Source organism: Vicia villosa, linkage group LG4, assembly GCF_029867415.1.
Source record: "Vicia villosa cultivar HV-30 ecotype Madison, WI linkage group LG4, Vvil1.0, whole genome shotgun sequence".
In the NCBI taxonomy this organism is placed as follows: Eukaryota; Viridiplantae; Streptophyta; class Magnoliopsida; order Fabales; family Fabaceae; genus Vicia; species Vicia villosa.
In genome coordinates this window covers 193,613,987-193,633,150 of record NC_081183.1, presented here as the reverse complement: position 1 = coordinate 193,633,150, position 19,164 = coordinate 193,613,987, and the positions used below count along the sequence as shown (strand labels likewise).

Sequence of the window (19,164 nt, the reverse complement as noted above, 5' to 3'; positions counted from 1 at the left end):
ACAAATGTCACATAGAAAAATATGTTAGAACAAGATTTGTTCTTATCAATTATCTTAGTTTTGATGATAACAATAATATGAATTTTGCTTAAGATAATATGGTACTCTAATCCAATGCAATTTCCCTTTCAGGAAATATATATAAAGAGTACGCATAATTCAGCGCTCAGAAGTTGTGTCTCAAATGGTTCAGCATGCAACATCAGAACATGGTCTGGCAAGACATCAGAAGATGGTCGAAGCAGAATCAGAACATGGGTCTATGGAAGCATCAGAAGAACATGAGATCAGAAGCACTGAAGATCAGAAGATGGTATCACGCAACAGAAGCACTTCAAGATCAGAAGATCAGAAGATGCTATGCACCAAGCTGTTTGACTCTGATGATATTCAAACGTCGTATTCACAAACATCAGATCAGAAGGAAGTACAGGTGGCAGACTACGCTGACTGACAAAAGGAACGTTAAAGCTACTAAAGGCAACGTCAGTAGACACAGCGTGAACAAGGCTCGAGGTAGTTGACAAAAGCGTATAACATTAAATGCAATGCTGTACGGAACACGCAAAGCATTAAATGCACTCAACGGTCATCTTCTCAACGCCTATAAATATGAAGTTCTGATGAGAAGCAAGGTTAACGATCCTGAAAAAAACAACGCATATTAACTTGCTGAAACTCTGTTTAAATTCAAAGCTCAGAATCTTCATCTTCATCAAAGCTCACTACATTGCTGTTGTAATATCTTAGTGAGATTAAGCTTAAACGATAAGAGAAATATCACAGTTTGTGATTATAGCTTTTAAGAAGCATTTGTAAACTCTTGAATAGATTACATTAAGTTGTAAGGAACTAGAGTGATCGTGTGATCAGTATACTCTAGGAAGTCTTAGCAGTTGGCTGAGCAGTTTGTAACTAGAGTGATCAGGTTGATCAGTAGACTCTAGAAAAGTCTTAGAAGTTGTCTAAGCAGTGTTCCTGGAGTGATCAAGTTGTGATCTGTAGACTCTGGAAGACTTAGTCGTGGACTAAGTGGAAAACCATTGTAATCCGTGCGATTAGTGGATTAAATCCTCAGGTTGAGGTAAATCATCTCTGCGGGGGTGGACTGGAGTAGCTTCGTTAACAGCGAACCAGGATAAAAATAATTGTGCAATTTATTTTTATCGTCCAAGATTTAAAGTCACACTTATTCAATCCCCCCTTTCTAAGTGTTTTTCTATCCTTCAATTGGCATCAGAGCGCCGGTTCTAAGGTGCAAGCACTTAACCGTGTTTAGAAAAGATTCAGGAAGAGAAAAACGCTTCATTTAAAAGATGGCTGGTGAAACTCCGACAAATCCACCTGCATCTACATCTGGCTCTGCTGAGCAATACAACGGTAACAATGGTTATACAAGACCGCCGGTATTTGAGGGTGAAAACTTTGAATACTGGAAAGATAAACTGGAAAGTTACTTTCTTGGTCTAGATGGTGATCTATGGGATCTTCTGATGGATGGTTACAAACATCCGGTAAATGCCAGAGGCGTAAAGCTGACAAGGCAAGAAATGAATGATGATCAAAAGAAGCATTTCAGGAATCATCATAAATGCAGAACTGTTTTGCTGAATGCTATTTCTCATGTTGAGTATGAGAAAATATCAAACAGGGAAACAGCCTATGATATATATGAGTCCTTGAAAATGACTCATGAAGGAAATGCTCAAGTCAAGGAGACAAAAGCTCTTGCCTTAATCCAGAAGTATGAAGCCTTCAAGATGGAGGATGATGAAGACATTGAAAAGATGTTTTCAAGATTTCAAACTCTGACTGCTGGATTGAGAGTTCTTGACAAAGGATACACCAAGGCTGATCATGTAAAGAAGATCATCAGAAGCTTACCCAGAAGATGGGGTCCGATGGTGACTGCATTCAAGATTGCGAAGAATCTGAATGAAGTTTCTCTGGAAGAGCTGATCAGTGCCTTGAGAAGCCATGAGATTGAGCTGGATGCAAATGAGCCTCAAAAGAAAGGTAAATCTATTGCATTAAAATCTAATATCAAGAAATGCACTAACGCTTTTCAGGCCAAAGAAGAAGATCCTGAAGAATCAGAATCTGAAGAAGAAGATGAACTGTCCATGATTTCCAGAAGGGTAAATCAACTCTGGAAGAGCAAGCAAAGGAAGTTCAGAGGCTTCAGAAGTTCAAAGAGATTTGAGCATGGAGAATCTTCTGATGAAAGAAGATCTGACAAGAAGAAGGTCATGTGCTATGAATGCAATGAGCCAGGACACTTCAGGAATGAATGTCCAAATCTTCAGAAGGAGAATCCCAAGAAGAAGTTTCATAAGAAGAAAGGTCTTATGGCAACCTGGGATGAGTCAGAAGATGATTCAGAAGATGAGCAGGCTAACTGTGCGCTGATGGCGACAGAAGATGACGGATCAGAATCTACATCAGAATCAGATTCTGAAGAGGTATTTTCTGAACTTACTAGAGATGAGTTAGTTTCCGGATTAACTGAACTTCTGGAATCCAAGTCTCAGATTTGTATTAAATACAAAAAGCTGAAAAAGCTATTTGAATTTGAAACAAAGAGGCTTGAATTGGAAAATTCTGAATTGAAAGATAAACTTTTAAAATTATCCAATGATGTTGGATCTCCTTCTAATTCAGAAAAATCCACTCCTAGTCTAAACCATATTCTGAAAGAATATGATTTAAGTTTCAGGAAGTTCTTATCTAGAAGTATTGGCAGAAGTCAGCTAGCTTCTATGATATATGCCGTATCTGGAAACAAAAGAGTTGGCATTGGTTATGAGGGTGAAACCCCATACAAACTTGAACCTGTTGATGAAATGAAACTCACATACAAGCCATTGTATGATCAGTTCAAGTATGGCCACTCTCATGATATTAGGCACACTTCACATGCACAAAGTTTTCACATAACACACACCAAGAAGCATGTGACACAACCTAGGAAATATCATGAAACTCATATTAAAAATTATCATGCTGTTCCTCCTATTGCTTATAATGTCAAACCCAAGTTCAATCAGAACTTGAGAAAATCTAACAAGAAAGGACCCAAGAAAATGTGGGTACCTAAGGATAAGATTATTCCTATTGCAGATATCCTTGGCTGCAAGAAGGACAAAGCACAACATGTCATGGTACCTGGACTCTGGATGCTCACGACACATGACAGGAAGAAGGTCTATGTTCCAAGACCTGGTGCTTAAGTCTGGAGGAGAAGTCAAGTTTGGAGGAGATCAGAAGGGCAAGATAATTGGCTCTGGAACTATAAAGTCTGGTAACTCTCCTTCCATTTCTAATGTACTTCTTGTAGAAGGATTAACTCATAACCTCTTATCTATCAGTCAATTAAGTGACAATGGTTATGATATAATCTTTAATCAAAAGTCTTGCAAGGCTGTAAATCAGAAGGATGGCTCAATCCTATTTACAGGCAAGAGGAAGAATAACATTTATAAGACAGATCTGCAAGATCTTATGAGTCAGAAGGTGACTTGTCTTATGTCTGTTTCTGAAGAGCAGTGGGTCTGGCACAAGAGATTAGGTCATGCTAGTTTGAGAAAGATCTCTCAGATTAACAAACTGAATCTTGTCAGAGGACTCCCTAATCTGAAATTCAAATCAGATGCTCTTTGTGAAGCATGTCAGAAGGGCAAGTTCTCCAAACCTGCATTCAAGTCTAAGAATGTTGTTTCTACCTCAAGGCCATTAGAACTCTTGCACATTGATCTGTTTGGACCAGTCAAAACAGCATCTGTCAGAGGAAAGAAATATGGATTAGTCATCGTAGATGATTATAGTCGCTGGACGTGGGTAAAATTCTTGAAACACAAGGATGAGACTCATTCAGTGTTCTTTGATTTCTGCATTCAGATTCAATCTGAAAAAGAGTGTAAAATCATAAAGGTCAGAAGTGATCATGGTGGTGAATTTGAGAACAGATCCTTTGAAGAGTTCTTCAAAGAAAATGGTATTGCCCATGATTTCTCTTGTCCTAGAACTCCACAGCAAAATGGGGTTGTAGAACGAAAGAATAGGACTCTGCAAGAAATGGCCAGAACCATGATCAATGAAACCAATATGGCTAAGCATTTCTGGGCAGAAGCAATAAACACTGCATGCTATATTCAGAATAGAATCTCTATCAGACCTATTCTAAATAAGACTCCCTATGAATTGTGGAAGAATAAAAAGCCCAACATTTCATATTTCCATCCTTTTGGATGTGTATGTTTTATTCTGAACACTAAAGATCATCTTGGTAAGTTTGATTCCAAAGCTCAAAAATGTTTCCTTCTTGGATATTCTGAACGCTCGAAAGGCTACAGAGTATACAATACTGAAACATTGATTGTGGAAGAATCAATCAATATCAGGTTTGATGATAAGCTTGGTTCTGAAAAACCAAAGCAGGTTGATAATTTTGCAGGTTATGATATTGACATATCAGAAGTTGTTGAGCCAAGAAGCAATGCATCAGAAGCAGAGCTTCTCAGAAGCAAAGAATCTGAAGATCAAGTATCAGCTTCTCTGGAGGATCTAAGTATTTCTGAAGAACCATCTGTCAGAAGATCATCCAGACTCATCTCTGGTCATTCAGAAGATGTCATTCTTGGAAAGAAGGATGATCCAATCAGAACAAGAGCTTTCCTTAGGAACAATGCAGACTGTCAATTAGGTCTTGTATCTTTGATCGAGCCAACTTCTGTTGATCATGCTCTAGAAGATCCAGACTGGATAATTGCTATGCAAGAAGAACTGAATCAGTTTACAAGGAATGATGTTTGGGATCTTGTTCCTAGACCAGATGGATTCAATATAATTGGTACAAAATGGGTCTTCAGAAACAAGCTCAGTGAGAAAGGTGAAGTGGTAAGGAACAAAGCCAGACTGGTGGCTCAGGGTTATAGTCAGCAAGAAGGGATTGACTATACAGAAACCTTTGCACCAGTAGCCAGGTTAGAGTCTATTCGTCTATTAATTTCTTTTGCCACTCAACATAACATCACTCTCTATCAGATGGATGTTAAGAGTGCCTTCTTAAATGGTTATATAGATGAAGAAGTTTATGTCCATCAACCTCCTGGTTTTGAAGACTCTATGTCTCCGAATCATGTGTTTAAATTAAAGAAATCATTATATGGATTGAAGCAAGCTCCCAGAGCTTGGTATGAACGCTTAAGTTCTTTCCTTCTAGATAATGGTTTCACTAGAGGAAAAGTGGACACTACTCTCTTTTGTAAAACCTTTGAAAAGGATATTTTAATCTGTCAAATATATGTAGATGATATTATTTTTGGAACATCTAATGCTACACTTGGAAAGGAGTTTGCTAAGTCTATGCAGGCTGAGTTTGAAATGAGCATGATGGGAGAACTCAAGTATTTCCTTGGAATACAAATAAATCAAACATCAGAAGGAACATATGTTCACCAAACCAAGTATGTGAAGGAACTTCTGAAGAAGTTTAATCTTCTGGACTGCAAAGAAGCCAAAACTCCTATGCATCCAACATGCATCCTAGGTAAGGATGAGGTAAGTAAGAAGGTAGATCAGAAGTTATACAGAGGTATGATTGGATCTCTTCTATATTTGACTGCTTCTAGACCTGACATTCTGTTCAGTGTTTGTTTGTGTGCTAGATTCCAATCAGATCCTAGAGAATCTCATTTAACTGCTGTTAAGAGAATTCTAAGGTATCTGAAAGGTACTACTAATGTTGGTTTAGTTTACAGAAAATCTAAAGAATACAACTTAGTAGGATTCTGTGATGCTGATTATGCTGGAGACAGAATTGAAAGAAAAAGTACTTCAGGAAGTTGCCAATTTCTTGGAAGTCATTTGATCTCTTGGTATAGCAAGAAGCAAGCAACTATTGCTCTATCAACAACAGAAGCAGAATATGTCGCTGCTGCTGGTTGTAGTACACAGATGCTCTGGATGAAGAGTCAGTTGGAAGATTATCAGATATATGAGAGTAACATTCCTATATTCTGTGATAATACTTCTGCTATATGTTTATCTAAAAATCCTATCCTTCATTCAAAAGCTAAACATATTGAGATTAAACATCATTTCATAAGGGACTATGTTCAGAAGGGTGTTATATCTTTAAACTTTGTTGATACAGACCATCAATGGGCTGATATCTTTACTAAACCCCTGGCTGAAGATAGGTTTAAGTTCATTCTGAAGAACATCAGTATGGACTTATGCCCAGAATGAGAAGATGAGAAGTTATCATGTATGAGTATCTTCTGAAATGAAATGTGATTTTCCAATCAGAAGTTCTGATTGAAATCTTTTAGAAATTATGATTCGGTTTATTACTAACGTTTCATTGTCTAAGTTGCTTCAGAACCAAGTCTCCCTGACTCCTCGCCTGAAAGCCCGAAAAGCAGTCAATGAAGCGTTTCATGGCATGCTGGCACAGACGTTGTCTTAGCTAGGGTCCTAGGATTTGGTCTTTGTAGTTTCCTTTCCTTGTTGCATCTGTTTTCCTGCATTCCTGTCTTGTAAAATCTTTTTGATTATCAATGAAAAAGTTTCTTTGTGTTTTACATTCCAGTAAATGTTCTCTTTTGTCGTTTTATGCATCTGAATCTTTTTAAATATTCTTTTTTGATGTTATGACAAAAAGGGGGAGAAGATAAATGATAAATGATTTGATTAAATCTATCAGTTGCTGGGTAAAGAGGCTCCCACACATTCACTAACAAGAACTGCAAGCTCTATATGGTTTAAGTGTTTTGCAGGTACAGAAAGTGAAGTGAATCTTCAGAAGCAAACACTAGAAGCAAAACCATAAGAAGCGGTATTCTGTAAAAGGAATAAGCTCTTGGAAACTGAAGCAAGCTGAGTGCTGTCAAGCTTCAGGAATCAGAAGCACGATCAGAAGCACTGATAATAGAATTTGAATATCATTGTCTATCCTGTTCTGACAAAATTCTATTTGCTCTGATACATATAATGTTATGGCTCTGATACATTATTTGCTCTGATACATTATTTCAGCCTATATGGCTCTGATACATATAATGTGTTCAAACATACATTTTATGTTCTAACTCGTTCATGCTGACTTTTGTCGTTTAGTTTTTGTTCTGAAACATTTCAGGATGTAGAGATGCTCTGATGATGCTCTGGTACATTCAACAATGTTCTGATACAAATCTAGCATGAAGTAATGATTGGTAGACATTCAAAGTTCTGAAGCTATCCGAGGGAAGCAGAAATCAGAAGATGTGAATGTTCTAAAAGATCCAGAAAACTCAAGTTCTGAAGCTGTCCTGAATGGAAGCAGAAGTCAGAAGCTGTGAATGTTCTGAAGATCAAAGAAATTCAAGTTCTGAAGCTGTCCACGATGGAAGCAGGAATCAGAAGCTGTGAGTGTTCTAAGGATCTAAAGAAATTCAAGTTCTGAAGCTGTCCAATGGAAGCAGAAGTCAGAAGCTATGAATTCTCTGAAGGCAGAAGCTTATATGATCGTCTCTACCGAAATAATCAGGGAAGTCTTTTATCAAAGTTCTTCGAGTATTTATTTCAGGGGGAGATTATTTATCTCAGGGGGAGATTGTTAATCTCAGGGGGAGACATATTCATATGCTTATGCTATAGCTGTGTAATTTGTCTTTTGCCGTCTACTCTTTCTGATCGCAAATTCATATCATTTATATATGTTTTTGTCATCATCAAAAAGGGGGAGATTGTTAGAACAAGATTTGTTCTTATCAATTATCTTAGTTTTGATGATAACAATAATATGAATTTTGCTTAAGATAATATGGTACTCTAATCCAATGCAATTTCCCTTTCAGGAAATATATATAAAGAGTACGCATAATTCAGCGCTCAGAAGTTGTGTCTCAAATGGTTCAGCATGCAACATCAGAACATGGTCTGGCAAGACATCAGAAGATGGTCGAAGCAGAATCAGAACATGGGTCTATGGAAGCATCAGAAGAACATGAGATCAGAAGCACTGAAGATCAGAAGATGGTATCACGCAACAGAAGCACTTCAAGATCAGAAGATCAGAAGATGCTATGCACCAAGCTGTTTGACTCTGATGATATTCAAACGTCGTATTCACAAACATCAGATCAGAAGGAAGTACAGGTGGCAGACTACGCTGACTGACAAAAGGAACGTTAAAGCTACTAAAGGCAACGTCAGTAGACACAGCGTGAACAAGGCTCGAGGTAGTTGACAAAAGCGTATAACATTAAATGCAATGCTGTACGGAACACGCAAAGCATTAAATGCACTCAACGGTCATCTTCTCAACGCCTATAAATATGAAGTTCTGATGAGAAGCAAGGTTAACGATCCTGAAAAAAACAACGCATATTAACTTGCTGAAACTCTGTTTAAATTCAAAGCTCAGAATCTTCATCTTCATCAAAGCTCACTACATTGCTGTTGTAATATCTTAGTGAGATTAAGCTTAAACGATAAGAGAAATATCACAGTTTGTGATTATAGCTTTTAAGAAGCATTTGTAAACTCTTGAATAGATTACATTAAGTTGTAAGGAACTAGAGTGATCGTGTGATCAGTATACTCTAGGAAGTCTTAGCAGTTGGCTGAGCAGTTTGTAACTAGAGTGATCAGGTTGATCAGTAGACTCTAGAAAAGTCTTAGAAGTTGTCTAAGCAGTGTTCCTGGAGTGATCAAGTTGTGATCTGTAGACTCTGGAAGACTTAGTCGTGGACTAAGTGGAAAACCATTGTAATCCGTGCGATTAGTGGATTAAATCCTCAGGTTGAGGTAAATCATCTCTGCGGGGGTGGACTGGAGTAGCTTCGTTAACAGCGAACCAGGATAAAAATAATTGTGCAATTTATTTTTATCGTCCAAGATTTAAAGTCACACTTATTCAATCCCCCCTTTCTAAGTGTTTTTCTATCCTTCAAAATAAACTACTAATTAAACTATAGATAAAGAGAATAAGAACATACCACAATAACAATATTTAGAGAATGAAAAAATAGAGCATTCATGAAACCAAATCTACAATGGATATTTCAGAGAAACCTTAGAGTGTGTTTGGATGGAGCATTTTAATGAGGGAAAGTAATGTTTTGAGGGAATTTAAAATGATTTGACTAAAATCCATTGTATGGATACAAAAATGAAGAATTGTTAAAATGATGGAAATTTATGGAGTATTTCATCCTAAGTTAAATTTAATCATTTTGAAATGACACCAAAAACCAAAGAATTTGAAATTCCTCTCATGTTCCATAGAATGTATTTATTATTATTATTCTTCAAAATTTACAAATTGGTCCTCATATTTTTCAAAATTATAAAATTGACCCCAAAAATTTTTAAAAAATTGCAAATTGGTCCTTAATAATTTTTAAATTTTACAATTTGGTCCTTCAAATTTTTAAAAATTACAAATTAGTCCCTACTTTTTCATTTTTTAATTTGGTCCAAAAAATTTAAATTTTATACAAAATGACACCAAAAATCAAACAATGAATTATCTTAATACTCCATCCAAACAAAACAATTTAAAAATGAATGGATTTGAATTGAATCATTTGAATTGCTTTGAATTTTAAATTACTTTAAAATTTCTAATTACCTCATCCAAACACACTCTTAAAGTACAAAGAAAATTTTGAGATTCAGAAAGTACAATAAGTTGAAAAATGGAAAAATGGAAGGCTCGTCCATTTTTTATACTCGTCTTTAACCGATCTAAGGATATCAAAATCATATAGATCTAGTGGTTGAGAAACTAAGGATCTACATGGCCACCAATGAACAAATACATACACCACATCATTTAAAAACATATTTTTCCACAAATGTAATCATTGTGTCTTGGTTATCACAAAAGCAATTAATGCACACCTCACCCTAAGCCTTTTACCCTCGTGGCAAGACTCACACATTATAGAGGAAGTATGATGGTCAAGACGAGTCAAACCATTATTTACTGACGATGGACATAATAAGGTATGATGGCAGAAGCTAATGAGATACTTGGAGTCCAAAAATTCCCAAAAGATGAAGAATATGTGGCATCCATTGCACGTGTCTTATTGTGTGTGTAAAAAAATACCAAGGCAAACCAATTATCTGGATCGAAAACGAAAATCTTACAGTTTATTTTTCTGTCAAGCATTAGGATCATCGATGATGTTGCCTAAGTCACGGGGGAAGTTAGTCCCATCCATATTCATTGATAGACGCAATGTCGTTGTGAGGTCGAAGACAAGCCCTAAATGACTCCTCTATCAAGGGTTATGGGATAACTATCATGAACGAGGCCAATACCCAATCTTTTAGAAATTGGGTAACCTAGATATTAGGAAATGGGGCAGTCTGGTGAATGTGCACGCCTTAGTAACACACATGATCAAAGTTGGTCGACCTCTAGACACCATTAGATGATAGACTTTACAGAATTCTTTGACATTTTTCTCTTGAGACAAGTGTTTCGAGAAGGTTCTAGGACCTCTAAATTCTAAACTCATATTAAAATATCTAACTAATAGTTCAAACTCAAACACACAATATTCAAAATCTAAATTCTTATGTTTAGTCTTTACTAGTTTGGTATTTACAAGTACATTTTATTTCTAAAAACAATTGACTGATGAAATACCATCGTCCAACATTCACTATTTTTCAAATCCTCTGGATTTAATCATATCACTTTATGTAAAAGAAAATATTGTGAAAAAGGTTATTTTAAAGAAAATGAAAATCATAAGGACTCTTTACATCCAGGCCCGGCTTTCTACAGGTGCAACCTGTGCTATAGAACAGGGCCCCAAAATTTAAGGGGCCCAATTTTATTTATTATTATTATTAAATAGGAAAATATATAAAGAAAAATAAAAATAAAATGAGAGAGTGAGAGACGGAACACGAAGGCCAGGCCTGTATATTAACGCTATAAAACCATAGGCACATATTGATGGTGTTCACGTGATGTTTAACATTTTATTTATGCCTCTAATAAAATTTGTTACATTTTTCTTTACATCTTTCATAATATTTTGAGTTTTTATTCATTTATTTAATTAATATATAATTTTATTTTTAATGTGTTATTTTTAATTATTAAAATTTTGTTTTTTAATTTAAGTTATTTTTAATATTAGAACAGGGCCTCCTGATTTATTGGGCCGGCCCTGTTTACATCATTAAAAAAACAACACTTAAAAATCTGATTTAATTAACATTTTCCATTAATTAATCCAAAAGAAATTCTTATTAATAATTTTGTTTTTATCAGCAATTGGGTCAACTTCAATGGGAAACCTTAAATTGGCTTAAAGCTTTTAGTTGAAACAAATTCAATCACAAGCATAACACCGCGGAAGCTAAACCGACAGAGGATTCAAATGTCTCCATCATAACATAAGACTAACTGCAAAATCCAGCATTGACAAATTAGCTCTTTTTTTTTGTCTTTTTCTTCTATATTTGTTTTAATAAATTTTATTAATTTTATTACATTAATTTGACCGACTATAAATAACTAATACAATTTACAAAAGAATTTCATCACGATAACAATAATAAAAAAAACAGTATATACTTGAACCAAATATTTAGGATTCGGTTTGAAGTTGACGAAGTCTTAGGCAGATATGTGCTTTTACTGGTTTATGATCAGAACCGTATATTTGATCCAACGACTCGTACGAATGTAGGGTTGCTTCTACGTTGTCTGAGTCTTCTATCTTGAACAGTATACGATCTGTCCACGCTGGTACTCGAACCTGTCAAATAAATATATACACACACATACCTCAATAAAATCATTAAACGTCACAAAATCATATAATATATGTCACCTTGGATCTTCTCATGTTGCTTAGAATATTTGAGATATACTAAAAAAAATCAAGTTTTTTCTTCTAAAAACTACCATATAATCATTAACTAAAATGAAATGATTCAGCTCAAATTGATGAGTTTCAATTCAGGTGGAATGAGTCAAAAACATGGATATTCAAATTAGTCATTGACTAAAATAGTCATAGCAAAATTGGAATTACCAAGAGCTTTCTCATCTAAAAACCGAAAGAAAATTATGAAAAAGAAAAGAAACACCATTAAACAATTTTTTTTTTTTACATTATCAACATTTTGGAATGTAAATCATTCTTATAGCTTAAATGACACTTTTGCAATCTTATTTGGAAAATTATCTCTATTGTCTAAAATTTTCTTCATGTCATTTAGTATAATAAATGGTAGATTAAATAAAAGATTATTAATACAAGAAAGTTAAATATTCTTTTTTGTTCTTATAAATATTTTAATTTTGATTTTTAGTCTTTATCAAAAAACTTAAGTTCTAGTCTTTATAACATTATTTTTTTTGACATTTTAGTCTATCTTCTACCACGACTAAAACAACGTGTATAAATAATTTTATAGACACTAAAATATAATTTTTTATATTAAAAATAAAATTTAATAATTTGTACGGACTAAAAATATATTTGTCAATTACACATATATTCTTAATGACGCTTTCTCTATAACTACCATAGCAACTCAAACCAAATTTAGAAGAGGCAACCCTACAATCTCATAATGAACTATTATTTCGGCCAAAATATCTATCGTGGTACAATCTATTCAATTAGGTGCTACTGTTTTAAGGAGTGAAAAATAATTGAGAGAACAAAATTTAGAAAATATAGAAACTGATCTTTAGAAGAATGAGAAATCTCACATTATTATGATTACCGAAGTGGTGTGAAAATAATTTTCCGAATTTAATACAAATATTTGAGCCAAACCCTTTAGTAGCATGACTCTCGCTACCGGTAACGGCTAGTTTCTATTTCGGTAACGGCTAGCTCTTTCCACCGGTCTCTCTCCGGTGCCTTGGAGCCTTCTCTCTTCCTTCTCCATCTCTCTTCCTTCTTTCTTCTCGTCATGGATGTAGCTGATCTTTTTCCTGAAGCAGTTTTTCATAATCCTCTAGAAATTATAGGCAAAAACACCACAAACGTTCAAAGCAAAGCCCAAGCTAAATCCTTCGCTGCGGTTCTTTCTGAAAATGTCTGTGACATTCCTTTAAGCCAGTTTCCGATTCCTTGTCTTAAAGGTGACCGTCTAGCTATTGTTATTCCTGAGGAGGAATACAAATTGGGTGTGGAAGCTTGCAAACACCATCTACATGGCAGAATCATCTGGGCTAAAGGTTCTTCACCGATGACGGTTACAGCTTTGAGATCTAAACTCATGGAGATGTGGCCTTCAATTGGTAAATGGGGGATTACTTCTTTAGGGAAAGGCTTTTTCGAATTTGCGTTTTCCACTCTGGAGGATATTCAAAGAGTTAGATCGGTTAGTGCTTGGACTTTGCCAAATGAAGTTTTGAAGCTGTTTCCTTGGACCAAGGATTTTGTACCATCAACATTGAAGCAAACATCTGCACAGGTGTGGATCAGAATTCATGGATTATCCCAAGAATATTGGAGACCAAAAATTCTCTTTGCAATTGCAAGCAGCATTGGTACACCAATTTGCATTGATTCTGCTTCTAGCAAATCTGCGTTTGAGAGGCCTTTTGGACATTTTGTCAGAGTTTTAGTAGACCTTGATTTAACCAAGGAGTTCATTGATAAAATTCTTGTGGAAAGAGTTGGATTTGCGTTCTTTGTGGATATAGAATATGAGAAAGTACCGGATTTTTGCTCTTACTGTGCTTGTATTGGTCACACTGCTGCAAATTGCAAAAGGATTGAATCTAAAAGAGCTAAGGAGCCAGTGAAACAGAAAAAGCAGGATAACAAAGGCAAAAAGGTTGTTGAAGTAGAGGCATAAGTTGAAACTCCGGTTGTATCATCAGGGCTCTCTAGTCCTATCATTGATGGCAATCTGAATGTTTTAGATGGAGAGACCTCAAACCCTGTTCTCTTGGAGACTGCTTTGGTTGTGAACAAAGTTGCTGAGAATTTTATCCCTAGGCCTCTTACATATAGTGAAGGGCATACGGATAGTGAATATATAGATGCTACATTGGTTGTGGAGGCAGTTCCTGAAACACAAATTGATGAGGCTCATAAGAAACAAATAACAGATTTTTTGGAAGAATCATGGCCCAATATGGCTGATGATGATAAAGATGATGACAATGGTGTTGACCTTCTGCCGGATAGAAATTTCAAACTTGTGACTTCTAAGAGGAGGAAGCAAAAAAGGCATTGTCTTTTGGTCATACTAGGCGTGTGCCTGGTACTAAAAACCTTACTCAATGATTAGTCTTTTTTGGAATATTTGTGGTATAGCTAATAAAGCTTCCCGGTGTGCTCTTAAAAAGCTGATTTTAAAGAATTCTCCAGACTTGGTGATTAGATTTTGCTCTTTTTCCCAAAACTTGGCTTTCTAGGTTGAATCTAAAACTTTTTGCTCTTAAAAGTAGGTTTAATCAATTCCCTAATCTTTGGTGCTTATGCAATATTAATTTAGATCCTATTATCATAAACTGTGATGATCAACAGGTTTCTTTTAAAGTTAATCTTAATGGTATTGATTTTGGTTACACTGCTGTCTATGCATCTACTAGTTACATTAATAGAAGGAGCCTTTGGAATAAGTTAAATAGCCTTATGTCCAATATGCCTTGGTCCTATATTGGTGACTTTAATGCTATCATTGGTGCTGATGAATACAAAGGTCACCACACACCCTCTAAAATCCCTATAAAGGACTTTTTTAACTGGACTGATTCCAATGATCTTATCCATATCCCCACCCTTGGTTACTCTTTAACTTGGTGTAATGGCAGGAGTGGCAGGCTCAGAACTGAAAAAGGCTGGATAGAGTTATTTGTAACATGAATCTTTTGGATAGTTTCAACTCTGTTAGTTGTCATACCCTTCCTAAAATTAGATCTGACCACTACCCTTTGCTTTACACTATTAATCTCTCTTTGAACAATGTGAAATCTCAATTTAAATTCCTTAGGATGTGGACTCACAATGCTGATTGCCAGAATATCATTGATAAGGTTTGGAAAACTAAGATTTATGGCTGCCCTATGTATGTGTTGGATAGGAAGCTTAAGCTTCTTAAAGCTAGCCTTAGAGATTGGAACAACCAAACTTTTGGAGATGTCAACATTTAGGTGAAAGATTCTGAGAGGGCTCTTAAAGTCATTCAAGATGATATTGCTATCAATGGTTATTCTGACAGCAGACAGGAGGAGGAAAAGAATGCTCAGTATAATCATGAGGTTGCTCTTAACATGGAAGAAGATTTTTGGAGGGAAAAATCTAGAATCAAATGGCATTCTCAGGGAGATAGAAATACCAATTTTTTTCATACCTATGCTAGGATTAGGAGAAAAACTAACCTTATTAACTCTTTAATCATTGATGATAGTATGGTTTCTAATCAAAGCTTGCTTGAAAACCACATAGTGGAGCATTTCACTAATAGCATGTTTGGTACTGCATTACATATGCCATTCTCACGTCCCTATGCTTTTTTGATGTGGTTTTATAGAAGCTACAAGTTGTAGCTTTTGGATAAACGTAAGGTGGCGTTTTGTTAAATGAAATACCAAAGATATACTAAGTTGTTTAACCAAAACTCTATAATGCAGGAAAATGATCTCATTAGAAAAGTTATTCCTAATTTGGTCAATGATTCTATTAATGATAAATTAACTATGTTACCTAGTGAGGATGAGATTCACAATGCTGTCCTCAGCCTTAGTGCTGATTCTGGCCCTGACCCTGATGGCTTTGGGGGAATCTTCTTCCACAAGTATTGGAACATCATTAAAAATGATGTCATTGATGTTGTGATACAGTTCTTCTCTCAGGGATGGTTGCTTCCTAATTATAATGCCAACACTCTTGTTCTTATCCCTAAGAGCAAAGAGGTTAGTAACATAAACCATTTTAGACCTATAGCCTTAGCTAATTTCAAATTTAAACTAATCTCTAAAATTCTTGCAGAAAGGCTTGCTGCTATCCTCCCTGTCTTGATCTCTAAGGAGCAAAAAGGGTTTGTGGCTGGTAGGAACATCAGGGATGGGGTCTGCTTAACCTCAAAAGCCATCAATATTCTCAACAACAAATGTTTCAGTGGGAATGTTGCTATGAAAATAGACATAGCTAAAGCCTTTGATACCCTTAATTGGGATTTTTCTAATTGCTACCCTTGTTGGTTTTGGTTTCAATGAAAAATTCGGTAGCTGGATTAGAACAATCTTAAACTCTGCCTGCATTTCTATAGGTTTCAATGGCAACCCAATAGGTTATTTTAAATGCTCTAATGGTGTTAGACAGGGTGATCCCCTGTCTCCTCTTCTTTTTTGTTTAGCTGAGGATGTCTTGAGTAGGGGCCTCTCCAATCTTGTCAACACCAATCAAATCAACCTCATACAAGCCAATAAAAATTATGTTTTTCCTTCTCATACCCTCTTTGCTGATGAAATTATGGTGTTTTGCAGGGGTGATAATAAATCAATTCAAGCTATTGCTGATCTTTTACAGGAGTATAGTAGCTATTCTGGTCAAAAATGCAATTACACAAAATCTTTACTCTATGCTGGAGGGATGAGTTTGGAGAGACATAAACATCTTGTTGACACCATTGGATTCTAAAGAGTTGTTCCTCCATTCATTTATCTAGGTGTCCCCATCTTTGTTGGCAGACTAAAGGCTTGCTACTTTCAGCATATTGCAGACAATATAAAGATCAAGCTTGCTAGCTGGAAGGCCAAATTGCTATCTATGGCAGGTAGAGTTCAATTAGTTAAAGCAACCATTCTAAATATGATTATGCACTGCCTTGCTATTTATAGTTGGCCTGACAACACTTTGAAGTTGATTGAAAAATGGATGAGAAACTTCATTTGGTCTGGAAACACTGAGAAGAAAACCATTGTCACTGTGGCTTGGAAAACATGTTGTAAACATAACAATGAAGGAGGCTTAGGTATTCTATATTTACATGCTTATAACCATGCTACAAACATCCATTTATGCTGGAACTTTATGAACACTAAGCAAACCTGGTCCAAAGTGCTTAAGGCTAGAGTCATGAGGCATGGGAGACCCATCAAGTATGCTATAAAATCATCTATTTGGCATGGAATGAAAGAGGCCTATGGTGTTGTCATGGAAAATTGCATGCGGAGTGTTGGAAATGGTAGCAAGATTAACTTCTGGATTGACAACTGGCTAGGGGAACCCTTAATTAATACTTTTCACATAGACCCTAAATATCACTCCACCATTAATTCATTGGTTAATGACTGGTGGATTGGCCAATCCTGGTACATCAAACCCAACACTCTGGCTGCCCTTCCAACTCTGCCTACTCTGTTAGCAAAAATTTCCATCCCTGATGAAGATTCAGAAGACTGTTTTGTTTGGAAATCTATTAATTCTGGGCAGCTGACCCTTAAGGATGCTTTTAATTTTGTGGTGAATCCTAAACCTTGTGATACTTGGAGATCCTTCCCTTGGGACATTGACACTCCTCCCTCTCATTCTATGATTGTTTGGAGGTATATCCACAATAAACTTCCAACTGATGATAACCTGAAAATTAGAGGGTTTTCCTTCCCTTCTCTTTGCAGCCTCTGCTTCTCTCACTGTGAAAACTCTACTCATCTGTTCTTTGAGTGCAAGTTTGCGAAGCACATCTGGAACTGGTTTGCTGGCATTTCTCAATTTGGCAGGCCTATTTTTTGTTTGGAGGATTGTAGGAAAATCTTGCTGCAGTCTTGGTGTCCTCAGTCTAAGGCAGTGCTGCAAGCAAGCATTGCTTGCATCTTCCAGCAAATTTGGATGACTAGGAATAAGAGCAGGTTTGAGGACATGAGGGCTAACTGGAAAACTTGTGTTGGTATTGTCACTGCTCATGCAAAAATTGTTGGATTTAACACTAGAAAGACTTCAAACTCTGCCATTAAGAACTTTGTTATGCTTAAGAGTTTTGGAATCTCCCTCCACCCTAAGAAGCAAACTACTACCAAAGAGGTATTATGGTCTCCTCCTCTTGCTGGTTGGATGAAGTGCAATTCTGATGGGGTCTCAATTCTTAATGAGGATGCTTGCGGTGTGTTATGTTGTAATCATCAAGCTAACCACATCTTTAGTTTATTTGATTACATTGGATCAGAATGCTCAGATTATGCTGAACTCTTGGCTGCAATTTTGGCTATTGAGGAAGCTAAGAGAAGGAACATTATTAATCTTTGGTTGGAAACGGATAGTATGTATGTTGTGAATGCTTTCAAAAATTGTTCGCTTGTACCTTGGAAACTCCGTTCTCGGTTGCTAGTGTGTTGGAATTACTCGATCAAAATCAACTTCATGGTAACACACATTTTTAGAGAAGCCAATTTTTGTGCTGATTCCTTGGCTAGTCTTGGTTTGCATTATAAGGCTTATAGGTTATTTAATTATGTTCATGAAAATATTCAAAGAGATTTCTTGCTTGACAAGTTGGGTACCCCAAGGCATAGTACCTAAGGGGTTTTGGTTTGGTCCCCCTTGTGATTTTTGTATCTCTCTTTTGATTTATAATATCTTCCTTTTTTGGTTAAAAAAAAGTATGAGAAAAAAAGTCTAATCATGACCGTATTCTAATGCAAAACTTCTAAACTCCGATTATAAAAATTTGTAAATAGGTGGTATAAGAATAAAAGGTAGATAATTTTTTTTTTTATAAATATAGAAGAATAGCAACAAGAAAAAATGAAGAGCATACATGCATTATCTTCTATTAATCCTTGGAATAATGAAGGGACAAATATTTAAAAAGTTCATTTTTTTAATTGAGTTTTTTATACTTCTTTTTGAAAATATCATTTAGAATTTATACTAGTTTACTATTATTCATGTAATTTGCAAGAGTAAGTTATGAAACAAAAAAAAAGTGTTGCGAGGAACGAAACACACAATGTTTTGTTTATTTGTTTTGTAAGTTAGTGAAAAAAAATAAAAAGAATTTACAAATTATTAGAGGTTTACGTTGAGACCAATAACGACAAAGATTTGAGAATGATAATAAATACTCCCTCCGTCTTCCCTCCGTCTTAAAATAAATGTCGCTTAAGGTTGTTACACACAGATTAAAAAAAGTAATGATTGAGTCAATAAAGATAACTTTTTTACAAAATTACTC

General features: G+C 35.6%; 1 protein-coding gene across 1 annotated transcript in view; it reads right to left on the bottom strand.

Moving 5' to 3' along the window:
• Positions 1–11,434: 11,434 nt before the first annotated feature.
• LOC131596571 (type IV inositol polyphosphate 5-phosphatase 11) overlaps positions 11,435–19,164 on the bottom strand; it is a 36,078-nt gene continuing 28,348 nt past the window's right edge. The window contains exon 8 of the mRNA XM_058869268.1: positions 11,435–11,774. Coding sequence (XP_058725251.1) covers positions 11,604–11,774 — 171 coding nt within the window. The 3' untranslated portion in view covers positions 11,435–11,603. The remainder of the gene's footprint in view (positions 11,775–19,164) is intronic.